Below are 14933 nucleotides of genomic sequence, written 5' to 3'. Positions count from 1 at the left end.
AAGTAGATTCAAACATGCCTTTAATGCTTTTGCACCGTGCACTTTAGACTTTGCGCCTAGATCATTATATTAGAACCTCTGGTATTTGAAATAGACTTTTCAGGAATAGAAAATACTTACGTACATTTTTATAATCTCTTATTTTGTTTGGATTCTGTGGAGTGTTTTCTAACTGTATAACATTTAGGTTAATCCACCTACACTATAAAAAACTATGAAATGGAGCTTTTCACTCGTAATAGCTGTCTAAACTCCAGACAGTAGTTAATGCAACAACAAAAACAGTTTGTTTCTTGAGATTTGATTATGGATGACTCTAGATAGTCCTAATTACAAGCTCTGACAGTGATCTATATGTTTTTGATGGAGGCAGTGGAGCATGCTCGCTGCAGTGAGTCTTTAGCGGGGGATTTGTGCGGTTTTGGCTTGACTCTGGAGCTGCTGCAAACAGTATTTCAGGCACGCTTTAGGCCCAACTCACCTGGAATGCTCTTTACGTCAGTGTGATTGATTTGACCCATCTGAACTATCATTTGAGTGCAGATGAACTAGCCAAATCCATATTCCCCATTTATCACACTACGTGTAATGCATGAAGTGTGAAAAAGGACGGTTGTTTGTTGGCCTGTATGCATGTATGTTTAATAATGCATGTATTTTAGCACTGTCTACAGAACAGAGCTTAATCAAATGTATGTCAGTTTCAACTAAAACTTTCCAGTCAGCAATACTTTACATTTATCACTACAGTTTAACCAATCAGACTCATCTGGGAAAAGGTCAGGCACTGTCTGTTTCATTACCTTTCATATGCAGAATCCACCTCCTTCGTAGTCTGAATAATACTGAGGAGAATCATATTTAAATTCTGGCTGTCTGATGATTGTGTTAGTGCTAAACGATGCAAGATGAATAAAAACTGATGTAACATAATCACGTCAAAGATCGAGCTCACAGAGAGGTAATAAACACAGCTTTATTTGATTTGCTGGTAATTGTTCATTGGGGTTCGGAGAACGCAGCGGTTGGTTGTGCTGTATCCCATACTTGAATCCTATTGGAATTTCATTCAAGTGAAGCATCAGTAAAGTCCTGATGGGTGGGTGGGTAAATTTATAGTCACCATGTCTTCATTGCCTTAGCGGCTTTTTTCCATAATGGGCATCCATAACTGATGAGCAAAATTAAGTGTGCAAACATTTCCAGATAGGAGGTAAATGATCCCATACACCAACACATAATCTTTTTTTCCTGAGTGTCCACTTAATATGCTGGAAATGATACCGACAAATTATAGGTGCGTCTGGTTTGTAAAATATGATTGCTTTTAAATACTGAAATTTTAAAGTGTTTTTTTAAACCATTGTTTTGTTGTTGTTGTTGCTGTTTTTGCCTTTGGCTTTTTTATGTATTACTAATAATATGTAATAGTATTACAACTTAATAGTATTGCTTAAACTTGTAATATATGCAAATTTGTAAAAACTATACAAAATGATTGGCGCCATTGATGTAGTGGTTAGATGGCACTCCGGTGTTTACAGTGACCCGAGTTTGATTTCTACCTCAAGGTCCTATGCTGATCCTTCCCCTCTCTCTGCTGCCCACAATTTCCTGTCTATACTCTCGACTATCCTATTAATTAAAGATGAAAATCTAATATTTAACTGCATTTAAAGGCATAGTATACTTTTTGCAGCTTTGATGCATTTATTTCATCATCTATTATACACTTTATTAGGTACACCTTACTAGTACCAGGTTGGACCCTCTTTTGCCTTCAGGACTGCCTTAATCCTTCGTGATTCAACAAGGTACTGGACATATTCCTCAGAGATTTTGATCCATATTGACATTATAGCATCACTCAGTTGCTGCAGATTTGTCGGCTGCACATGAATGATGCGAATCTCTCGTTTCACCACATCCCAAAGGTGCTCTATTGGATTAAGTCTGGTGACTGTGGAGGCCATTTGAGAACAGTGAACTCATTGTCATGTTCAAAAAAACAGTCTGAGATGATTCACACTTTATGACATGGCGCGTTATCCTGCTGGAAGTAGCCATCAGAAGATGGGTGCACTGTGATCTAAAAGGGATGGACAAGGTCAGCAACAATACTTAGGTAGGCTGTAAAGTATCCCCCTCACTAATACATCACCACCACCAACCTAAACCATTGTTACAAGGCAGGATGGATTGATGCTTACATGTTGACGCCAAATTCTGACCCTACCATCTGAATGTCACAGCAGAAATCGAGACTCATCAGACCAGGCAACATTTTTCCAATCTTCTGTTGTCCGATTTTGGTGAGCCTGTGCAAATTGTAGCCTCAGTTTCCTGCTCTTAGCTGACAGGAGTGACAAGGTCCTTCTCAAGGTTTGAGATGTTGTGCTTTCAGAGATGCTCTTCTGCATACCTCTGTTGTAACGAGTAGTTATTTGAGGTTCTGTTACTGTTGCCTTTCTATCAGCTGGAACCAGTCTGGCCATTCTTCTCTGACCTCTAGTATCAATAAAACATTTGCATATTCAGAACTGCCACTCACTGGATATTTTCTCTTTTTCTTACCATTGTCTTTAAACCCTTGAGATGGTTGTGTGTGAAAATCCCAATAGATCAGCAGTTTCTGAAATACTCAGACCAGCCTGTCTGACACCAACAACCATGCCACCTTCAAAGTCTCTTAAATCACCTTTCTTCCCCTTTGTGTTGCTCGATTTGAACTACAGCAGATCGGCTTGACCATGTCTACATGCCTAAATACACTGAGTTGCTGCCATGTGATTGGCTGATTAGAAATTTGCCTTAATGAGCAGTTGGACAAATCTACCTAATAAAATGGTCGGTGAATGTAAATAGTAAATGGATAGTTGCCCAAATTAAAAATATGCTTATTTTCCTATTTCTTTAAGGTCTTACATTTTCAGAGCGTCCTGACAAAATTGCTTTCAAGTTGTGTTTACGGGCATTGCTAGTTCTCTGTGATGCCCATAGCTCTTTCACCAAGACTTTTTATTTTCTTGTCCAATACTAAATTTATAGAATAAAGTTGGTATCCATACGATGTGCTTTTATATTTCTCACATTTTTTTTTCTGCTGAGCTTATTAACAGCTACATTTGATTCGCAATTACACTGTTGGCACACTTCCAAGTTTGTAGTGCACTTGAAATAAAATATTGTCTATCTCAGTTTTTAGTTGAAAAGACTGTTATTTCAATCATGTCGCAGCTATGATTTAAAGTTGATCATAGTTAAATGTTAAAAACCCAAAATCATTATTATTATCAGTTTCAAAATAATAATAATAAAAAGAAAGAAAGGGAAAAAATCTGAAATGTGACAGTCTGAGTTTTAGGCATTGACTCAACCATTAACTTCAGCATTATCGGTAGGTTTTAAAATGCTTGTGACAGACATCATTGCTGTTTTTCCAGCTCATTTGTATAAAGATGAACTTCTTGACACTCTCAACCCCTTCTCAGCTGTCAATCCAATGATTCCCGTGGAAACTTAATGCTAAGCTCCCATAGAGAATGAATTGGACACGTATGGTTAGATTGCTCTAGGAGATGCACAACTGCGAGGACTTGTTAGTGTATGCATAAACAAGTGAGATGAGCATGATAAAATGCTAAAAAGGTGTGTGTGTGTATATTTCTCAGGTGAATATCTCACTGGATGATGGCCGATCTTTGGGTCTGATGATCCGAGGTGGTGCTGAATACGCTCTGGGCATTTATATTACTGGAGTGGACCGAGGCTCTGCTGCCGAGTACAGCGGACTGAAGGTAAAACATCTTGATTCACAACCTGTAAAATTGACTTGGCAAATATTAGAGAGCCGGCTTTGACTTCATTGCAATTATTTGTACCTCGTCTCAGGCGTGAGCCAATTTCTTACACTTTTAATTTTTTTTTTCAGTCGAAATGACACTTTTGGATGCGAGCAGTGTGCAATGATTTATTAATAAGGTTTCAAGGAACTCATCAGTCAATCAGTGATTCAGCCAGTCACTGCTTCATCAGTAATTATGTCTTACTTAATGGGCCAAAATTTACATACCACCTGACATGTGACAGGAAAGTTAATCACCTTTCAGTCTGCAAGTCATTGTGTTTTGACTGGGAATATTCTTCAACTGCTCACTTGAAAACATTTCAGAAGTGATGATGTTTGAGTTTAGTTTTTGGAAATGCCACAAGTGTCTTGCTGTAGTTGTGACGTGACCATATTCCGGTTGTCTAATTAAATTTGTGGTGCCAGTATATTGGCCGTTGTGGCCCATGCCAAACTGGAAAATGTTGAAACAAAGCTGCACTTAATCCAAAGCTCGCCTCATAAAAGATTGAGCGAGCTCTTAACATTTTGGCTTTCATCCATCGACAGAAAGATGAAAGATGCTTCCTTTTTCTCCAGTCGGCCAGAGAATGAGCTGGCCAGGCAGACTTTTTGGAAAATATCAGAGGGTTGAGTCTATACCCTTGCATCACTGCGCTTTAATCTGTGGAAATGGATTGTTTCGCTCATAATAATCAATCCTTTGCGTTTGTTTGTTCTTTTGTTGACTTTGCATGGTTTTATCAGTCTAGACGTTTCCCTCTTTGTAACCTCTTATGCATGACTTATTCAGAGCTTTAACTTCAACATCGGAGATGAATATTTGACGTCACCTTTTTGGTAATGCAGCTCCGTGCTTGTGCATGTCCACAACTGTTCATTTCTATTCTTGCTGCTCTGTTGCATGGTAAAAAATTTTTAAAAAAAGGGTTGATTTGTAATCGTCTCATGTCTGGGTTGCTGTTTACTTTCTCTGGCAACAAAACATCAGACATTTCTTATCATAATTTGTGAGGTTAGAAGGACAACACCACATTGACATGCTTTATTTATCGAGCATTGGGATAAGAGTGTTGTGTCTGAACAGAAGTGACAAGGATCATTTATTTGATGACAGAAATTTAAAGGTTTTGGACTGGGAGCTTTGTTAAAACTAAAAATTTATAGCAGAGATATCCAAACTAGGGCTTTGATTTGGCCCTCCATCCCATCAGAGAAGAGAGGGAGAATTTTGGTGAGGTTTTGGTTTGGGTTAATACCTTTATATACCTGCCAACACTCAAGATTTTCCCCAGTAGTCTTCCGTATTTCAGACCCTTCTCCCGCCACCCCCGTTTTTTTTTTTTTATTTATCTTTTGGAAACCTCCCGTAATTTCACCTTCAGCTTTCTGATACAGTCTGTAACACCCCTGCGTTGCCAACTTTGGTATAGTGCTTATTTGATCACAGTGGCCCCCCGAAACCTATGGAGTCAGAAAAGACTCACGCAGAAATTCACGCAAAAGGCACGATGTACACATGCGTAGCCAAATTCACTTGCATAAAATCAAATTCACGTGCATAAAATATTTATTTATATTCACAAAAAAATTTCACGTGCACAAATTAAAAATACATTTTCATAAAATACGTTCCACAAATGCAAAACACCATTTACAAATGTATAAGAGTGTACAAAAAGTTTTGAATGTTTTAAACTTGCGAGTTCATCCTGAATGAGAATGTGCAAATCCTCTTTCACATACGACTCCCCCTGGATACGTGTGTGTGTATTTTTGAGACTGTCCTGCCAGAGGCAGGGCAATTCGTACCTTTCGGCCAGTCAGATGAGAGCTGTAGTCGATGACACCCACTCTGCGCTACATTTGCTCAGACTGTTCCTCTCCAGCTTGGCAAACGGAGAAAGCAGCAGTCGCAGTTGCACTTTTTTTTTCATTTATTTAATTATTTGACCATAGCCTCACTCTTTTTATCCATTATTTTGCCTCAGCTCCGCTCTTCTTATTTATCGTCTTACAGCCCTGTGAGCTAAATGTAGCCACTAAAGCATAACAGCACTATTGTGGTCGAGCGGTTAGCACGTTGCATCACGACGCCATTGATCTGTGTGTGATCCTCACCGGAGTAATTCTTTTTAATTTTTTTCTTCCATTTTTATTTTTGAGACGTATAAAACTTTAAGGTTGTTGAACATTTGAAGTTCTAAAGCAGCTGTTTTCTTGAAAAAGACATGATAGTGTAATTAGAAACTGAATTGGAAATTGCCTTATTTTAATATAGTCTGTTGTGAACTGAGGTGGGCCGGTCGAAGGCTTAAAAAGGAGTCCCACTCCGGCCCTGATTATATCTAATGATTGTAAACAGGCTGCTGTTGTGCTTTAGTAATATGTAGAATATAAATATAACATTAATACTTTTCGGGATATTTTTAACACAAATCGAGCCTCTCAGATCATCACCCTGTTCTATAGTTCTCATTCATTCATTCATTTTCAGTCCCTTTATTAATCTGGGGTCGGCACAGCGGAATGAACCACCAACTTATCCAGCGTATGTTTTACTCAGCGGATGCCCTTCTAGCTGCAACCCATCACTGGAAAACATCCATACACACTCATTCATATACATACACTACACACAATTTAGCTCACCTAATTTACCTATACCACATGTTTGTGGACTGGCACAAACTGGAGCACACAGAGGAAACCCACGCGAACACAGGGAGAACACAGAAATGCCAACTGACTCAGCCGAGGCTTGAACCAGCGACCTTCTTGCTATGAGGCTAACTTGCTACCCACTGTGCCACCTTGCAGCCCGTTCTGTAGTGTTTTGTAGAGTAAATAGCCGTTCGGCCCCCGGTGGTCAATGCTGCAACTACACCATCTGTCTCTAAAAAAGGGAGCATCTGTATCCATTAATGGCTTTGACTGTGGCTACAGATTTGATTATACATCATCGTATTTCAAGTCTAGTAAATGTTGTACCAGTGTTCATTTTTTGGTGGGCCCTTTTGGAGGGCTCTTAATAGCTCAAAGTTGAAGATGTTTTTGTCTGCGTGTTGCTTTTGACGTCACGAGTCAAAAGATAGATTCAAGTGGTTTGGGACTGTGCTTGTGTGGTGCCATTAGCTGATCAAGGCTGTCATCACATTTTCTCTTTTATTTTGTTTTGCGGAAGAGCAGCGGGTTTTAAAACGGGGTCAGGTAAATGCAAAGGAGTGCTAAGAGGTCAGGTTTTTATTTTAGCAATTTATATAACCCTTATGTCCCGTGGGGGTGTTTACAGGGTGCTTTTGAGTCTTACAGTAATTCGGCTATAACCTTTTTTTCTGTGTTTTAGCTATAAGGATGATTTGTGGTAACAAATCTTATTTTTACACATATTTTGAGAAAATTATTTGAATTAAAAAAAAAACTCAATCAATACACTCAACAATTTACTACCCTTTTATTATGTTCCAGATGAAAACATCCACTAATTAAATTGCTGTAAAAATGCATCAGATATATATTTTTTTCATTTCTTTTTTGCATAAATCATAATCCTGATCAAAACTACTAAATTGCTTAGTAAATTTACAGGATTTTAACTCTTTAATTGTCAAATTCACAAACGATGTCACTGATTTGGTGAAAAACACAACATGATATATTTTCAATTTAAAAAGTAATTGTGGACTGGATTTTTTTTTTACCTTTTATCAAAGTCTTGGACATGTGAAACAGCATTACCTTTGCATTGTTTTTGATTGATTTAATTTTTTTTCTCCCTAATTTACTGTTGGTGGCTGTTTTTGCCCTTGGCTTCCAATATAACCACATTTTTTTGATCACAAAGCCATGACACCATATAATCATGTATTGTTTTGATTGTTGGTGTTTTTCCCTGCTGGGAAGAGTACAATTGTAATATTTACTGTTGATTATCAATTGGCACCATTAACCCTTATATAGGCCTGTGCAAAAAAAAAAAAAAAAGCTTTGTTTCTGGCTTTTATATGGAGTATAACAACAAATTAAAGTCTGTGTATGTGTGTTTGTGAGTGTGACCTTTACACACTTACCTTGATGTGTCTGAGAAAATCAAAACATGCATCTCAGCTCTCAGAACTACACGTAGTAAATAAAAACAAAGACTGTGTATTTATGCACCATCACATGCAGTCAATGTCAATGGGGCGAAAACAGCCACCAAAAGTAAATTAGGGAGATAAAATGAAAATCTAAAAATGCATCAAAGGCGATGTTGTTACTAATCCTTTGCATCCAAGACTGTAAAAAAGGGTTTAAAAATCCAGTCCACGCTTACTTTTTAAATTGAAAATTCATCATTTTGTGTGTATTTTTCACAAAATCAGTGACATCATTTGTGAACTTGGCAATTTATTAATTAAAAATTCTGTAATTTTTAAAAACATTTAGCAGTTTTGATCAGGCCTGGGGTTAAACAGATTTATGCAAAATAATTGAAAAAAAAGTAACTGATGCATTTTTATAGCAGTTTAATTTAGTGGATGTTTTCATCCCTAACTTAACAAAAGGGTAGTGAACAGTGCACAAGGGTTAAAGTCTTATTTGTTTCATCCCATTTTACTCTTTTAACTTTATTAAATGTTTTACTATATATTTCTATTTTTCTGGTTTGAAATCCAGTGGCAATGTTAAATTATTAGAAATATTTGATTGTGAATTTTTCTTAAATTTTACAGACACTTTTAAAAAATAGTAGTAATACTGAGAACTGAAACATAATTTTCTAGAGTCTAGAGACATTACATGTGTGCACTTGATAGAAATTCAGATTGCAGGCAGTAGTAAGTGTGAAACTAGGACATTTGAATTTACAGTGTATGTTATGAAGGACATTTTAACTTGTGGAATTTAAAAGCATTTCTGTCTGCTGATATCTTGAACAGCTTATGGTAGAAAGATTGTTTTACAACCAAAACATACACACTTATACCCATTTGCTAATAAATTTACCTGCAGCATTCCCAGAAACACCAAGGAAAAGCTCCCACTTTTTCCCCTGCATAATTACATAATTCAATCATCAGACCCAGTTATTATGAGTCTTTGCTGCATATGAACCTTACTGTATTTCAAGAAGTCATAAATCTCCCCCTGGCCTCTGAAGTGTTTTGTTAGGTGTACAGCTGATGACAAATTGCCCTCATGGCAAAGAGATGAAAGATTGACTGCATGTTTTATTGTAGAGGCTTTTCAGTTAGCTCTCTCTATAATTGTGTGGGTTTTAGTGTTAGGTTGCTTCTTAATTTGAACCTTTTGTCAGTGGACCACAGGTTCTGCTCCGTAATGAGTTCATCTAAACCTCCAGTCTCCTCATCAATACATCAATACCAAACTCTCTTATAGACATTAGAAGCAGAAATAAAAAAAAGTTGGAGATGAACCATTTACAATGTTTGAAGTGCTTGAGTACAGTCCTGTGTGAATCAGAGAAATGTGTGTGTGTGTGTGTGTGTGTGTGTGTGTGTGTGTGTGCGTGTGTGTGTGTGTGTGTGTGTGTGTCCTTATCAATTTGTATGTATGAATTAATTATTTTAATATTTGTGACCTTTAACTGGCAACAAAACCACTTGGTTGACCTTTTGTTAATAGGTTATCATATATATATATTTTATTTTTCTAAATTGAGTGTCAGCAACACCATTTAATCCAAGACATAGGCCAAACATTTTTTTATGTTTTAAAAGGCACCTACCTGTCTCCAGAATTTGTCTGTAAAGTTTCAGCTTAAAACACCCCTCAGATCATTTTTTAATTATTTGAACTTTTTATTGATTTTTCTTATTTGAAATAATGCACATGAATATCAACTACAGAGCATTAACATAAAGGAGAACAATACAAAATAAATACATACAATAAATAAATAACACCATATAAAATGAGTAAGTAAACCAAACCAAAACACATACAAGGGAAAAAATAAAAAATAAAAGGGTAGGGTGTTGCTAATATCATAGCCTTAATTATTTATTTGACTGGTTACATATTTGCTAACATTGTGGGTCACAGAAATGTAGAAATTTTCCCCATTTAACAAAATAAATTTCAATCTTTCCATGTAAACTGTAGAGTTTTTTAAAAGCAGCAACTCATCCTAACTCTGAGATCCACTCGAAGATCTGAAGTCTACTGGAAGATTTCCAGTTTTTAACAATCACCCGTCTGCCTGCATGATACAGCTCTGTATCCACTGTGATTCAGCTTTATTCATGTGGTTTAAGGGACAGGGGTCACCAAGTATGTGTAAGCTTGGGCAAAAGTCATTCTGGGTCTACGATATCTTTACAAGGTATCCATGCACCTCTCTACAAAAAATGTTGGACAACCCCTCAAATTATTTACTATAGCTTTACGAATATTGGGATTTTCTGCTCTGAACAAGCTGTTTTTGTTGCCTGTGCTTTTAATGGTCGTTCTCCTCGCCCGCCATTCCCACGTTCCTGTCAGAGTGTGCCTTAATCTCCACTTCAGCTCCGTTAGATAAACAGCACAGTGACAGACATGAAGGAAGCAGATCTCACATATCATGATGTATGTGTTGTCGAGTTGCAACGATGAGTCACAAAGTTCATGAACACACACACACACACACACACACACACACACACACACAGACACACACACTTGATCAGATTTGATGATGATTGATGATCACAGAGAGCGCAATAGATCTTTTAATCCCGGTTGCTTTGTGCTCATCCTGTATTGTTGTTATTATTATACGTGTTACTAAGGAGACATGTAGTCGTGGTCATGGCTGTCATTCAATTCTGTGAGAGGGGAAACCACACTCCTATGTCATGTTGTGGTGGGCCTCAAAATGGGAGGAATTTAAATCCCATTTTAACCTCAGGAAATTTAAAAAAAAAAAGAGACTTGTTGTATTTTTATCACCCCAATATGATATAGGGCACATTTTACCTACACACAGTTCTGTCCAAAAAGATGATTTTAAAATTTTAAAAGATGTATCTTAAATGGGTAAATATATGTATATGTATTTTTTTATGTCATTCATAATGATGATGGCAAAGGAACTTTTCAGAAATATATTTTTTATGCTGATTTTGAGCTTAAGTAACTTATTCTTATAATTATTAAAGTTGAAAACTGCCTAACATGTTGGTAAAGATTATAATACATATATTTACACTTATATCATGGACAAAAAAGTTTAATTGAACAGTAATTATTTGAGAGATCAATTTAAATCCATGTAATGTTTCTTTGCTAAATTTTACTCACTCCAAAATTTTGAATGATGGTGTGTATGTAATATATTACAAAGCTGTCTACCTCACTGCAGACCGCAAAGTTTTGATCCTCCTACCAGCTCTTAAACAGATGGAGCTTCTGGCAAAAATCCTGGCCTTTGAACTCGATCCATAATTCCTTTCTACTCAACCACATTTTCCTTCAAGCCACCTCCTCAGCCTCTTCCCGAAAGCCTTTTCTCTGTCTGCTTACCTCAGAGCCATACTGATTAAACTTCCACCATGCTGGAGGTAAAACTGACTGATGGCCCGGCATCTGTCCCATCTGCGTAGCTCATCACTGGGCCTAATTAATGTTCGTTTCCCTTAGAGATGAGCTGGGCTCACCTGGATCTGTGGTGGATGTCCGTCAGACACATTTATCTGTGCCTCAACACTGCTGGTGTCCAGCACATCTCTAGCTGACAGATGAATGTGATGGCTCTCTGTGTGTTTAGGGGGAAGGCCTGAATAACTTTGTTCAAATCTTTTATGGTTGTTTCATTAAGTCCCACCTGGAGAACACAGAGGGACAGCCGGAGGCATTCGAGGATGGAAATAGAGTGATAAAATGGTCTAGTAAGAAGACTCACTAAAACGTATATGGGTCATGTCTGAAGTCCAACATAGCTATTGCTCCTTAAGGTGTTTCACTTTTGATTTGGGACAGATCCAAGCTCTCATAGGTCACATTTACATGGCATGGCTCAAGTGACCCAATTCGGGGGTTTTTTTCTCTCTCGTTTCGCCAAAAAAGAACAAAAAAAAAAGGTCCTGCTCTGTTCTGTTTACATTTACACTAGGTTAGTGCCACTTAAAGAAAGAGTTCCCCAAAAAAATGAAGATCTGTCATTTTCTTCCAAAAGAGGACAAGGTACTATTAGCCCGTTTTCACTGAGAGGTACAGTACGGTATGGGTCAGGACATGTCAGTACCAACCCATATGGTATCAGGCCACCGACCCATACAAGGTATCAGGCTTGCGTTTCCACTGCCCTCTTGGTGGGCGTGTTGTACAACAGAAAATTTCAGACGACGTCATTTTTACTCGAGGAAATGTCACAGTAAAGCTGAATGGGTTGATTAACAAATCATATGAGAAACACTTCTCACAAAACAGATGCTTTATACACATGAATACTTGTGTATAAATGTTCATTACAAACCTTTTTATGAACAAGATTTGATTATAACTGCAGATCAATAAAAAATAGCCTACTGTAATGTCTGCAATTATGTAAAATAAGTAAATAAATAAATGCAACATATTTGTACACATACAGCCTCTTAAAGTCTCTGATATGTTACCAATTAAAAAAAAAACCTACACACAGCATATATTTAGTCCTTATTTGGGTTCAGAAACAACTCGAAATATAGCCCATGGTCGGTGCAAACCTCTCATATGTGTCTTTAATCTTCACCAGCACATATAACCTCTGTTAGAAAGTAATTCAGTCATTCCGAGTTCACAGTGCAAAAGGCGATGATAATAATTAAACATGACAGATTTTTCATGTTTTATGCTGCAGTAAGCATCATTTGCTGCTCTGTTTTTTCCGGCTTCTCCTTTAAATTTTTGCGCTTCACTCTCGTGTTTGTCTCTTCCTGAAAGGATCAGATATTAGAAGTGCTTCCATAATCGCACGCACCTTATTAATGTGAGCTCAAGACGTTTGTTATTTCAAATATAGACGCGCGCAAGCTCTCTGGAGACAGTGAAATCGCTTGCATTTTTAGACGGGCTCGTAAAACAACAGGACACAGCAGTTTTTGTTCTTCTTGGTTTGTGGCTGTTCATTAATATATTGACAAAGTTTTGTTTGAGCTCGGAACGACCATGGCTTCCTATTATATGTATATATTATTACGGTGTAATGTCTAGGCTGTGTATTTTAAAATGGCACTTCCATTGCTTTCAATCTCCTGCTTCTGCGAATGATGTATCTTTGTAAACCAATAGCATTCAGCTGTGTGTCTAGCTTTGCCTTTTGTTTATTAACTAATTTATTTTTTTATTTTTTTGTGCTAGGTACCTTTTGCAAAGGGTGACCAAAAAGTGGTATGGTACGGTTCGCTTTTAGGTACCCTTTGACAGTGAAAACATCCATAAAAACGCACCATACCATACCGTACCATACCACTCAGTGGAAATGTGCCATATATGTGCCACTCCGTCATGTTTTATTTGAGAGTTCACACTTACACTGCTAAAACCGTAACACTGTTACGTTTTTTTTTACGTAAAATAACAGCCATTAAGTTAAAGACATTTCCTTAAAATAACAGTATTTCTGTAATTTACTGTCTGTTATTATACAGCAAATGTATGTAAATTAACGTCCGCTATTTTAAGTTTTTTTTTCCGGCTGCTGGGGTGCCGAAAAAAAGTAAAATAACGATTTTTTTAAAGTGTAAGTATTACCTCATCTATTTGGTTAGTCAATTCACTTATGTTGCATGTCTTTGGACTGTGGACTGTTTGAACTCAAGGAAAACCCATAAGAGCACGAAGAGAACATGTAAACACCACACATAAAAATCAACTGCCCTAGTAATTACTTGATCTTGAGACCTTCTTGATGTGACGCTACAGCGCTAATCACTGGGCTGCCGTGTCACCCTATGTAGGAAAAAGTAGGAGGAGTAGGGGTGGAAGGGGGGATTCTTTAAGACAAAGATATGAGGTAAGAAACTCTGGTTATTTATAGTGTGTTAGGATTCATCTGATTGGTAAATCATGTGTTAGCTAATGCGGGACCAGTCGTTGTCAATCATAATCAGTTCATAAGTAAACTTCACTATGTGACACATTGAACAAAAGTGTACATTTCAGTGCACTTCAGGGGACCTTTAAATATGCATGATTTGGTGTCTCTTCTTACAAATCCAATAACGCTGATCATGACTATTCCCTCGGACCAATCAGTGATCAGCAGTGTTCACACATCACATTTTTGCTAATGGCACAGCTCACTTGGAGCCTTACTTGAGGTGGTCTGCATGTCTATCTGCTTATTCGAAGGCATCTTGAATAAAACAGCTCACACATCACCCCCTTTGTAAGTAGGGACTTGTTAGGATGCATAAAGAAGTATAAATCAAAGTTAAGCGTCATTCTCTTTATAGCAGGAGTCTGCAGTCCATATAAACCTGTGGAGGCTCTACATTGCAGACACTGAGTTTAGGGACTGATTAATTATTAACATCACTATACATTTCCTTGTCATTTCAGGTGTAACATAAGGCTTACATCACAAAATGTTTGGATTATGCATGTAACTATCCATCAAATATTTATTTGTTAACCTACTACAATTTTCTGCAAATCTGAACCAGTTACAGAGAGATTTGTGTGAGCAGATTCACTGCAGCTTTGAAACATTTCATATAATTGATTCTTTTATCTTAGGCAAGGGTAATTTTAAAAATCCTATTTCAAACATATAAAAAACATATTTCACACTTTTTGTCATAAGAATTTTTTTTTATCAATTTAATGCAGATTTTTTTCAAATAGTTTTTTATTTTTGTAATAATCCTTTTTAAAACTTCTTTGTAATCTTAACATTTTAATGATAAACATAAAGCAGTGCATTTAAGTGTAAACCGCACAATTTTGGATCCTCCTACTAGATTGGGCTTTGCAATAGAGATACGGGGGGATTTTGAAAGCCTAATAAAACATTCTACACTATCTGTCATAGACTAAAATTATTGAAAGTAGACATTATTTGACAGCATACCTGACTATACTAAATAAGTGGAGATAGTGAAGCTAACTTCACTTCATG

At 37.1% G+C, this 14933-nt stretch overlaps 1 protein-coding gene across 1 annotated transcript in view; it reads left to right on the top strand.

The window, feature by feature from the left end:
• The window catches only part of whrnb (whirlin b), a 116683-nt gene that overhangs the window by 39675 nt on the left and 62075 nt on the right, over positions 1-14933 (top strand). The window contains exon 3 of the mRNA XM_021471607.3: positions 3672-3797. Coding sequence (XP_021327282.2) covers positions 3672-3797 — 126 coding nt within the window. The remainder of the gene's footprint in view (positions 1-3671; positions 3798-14933) is intronic.

This window comes from Danio rerio, chromosome 5 (genome assembly GCF_049306965.1).
Source record: "Danio rerio strain Tuebingen ecotype United States chromosome 5, GRCz12tu, whole genome shotgun sequence".
Taxonomy (NCBI): Eukaryota; Metazoa; Chordata; class Actinopteri; order Cypriniformes; family Danionidae; genus Danio; species Danio rerio.
Note: the sequence above shows the minus strand (reverse complement) of the source record. Positions and strands in the feature narration are given on the sequence as shown.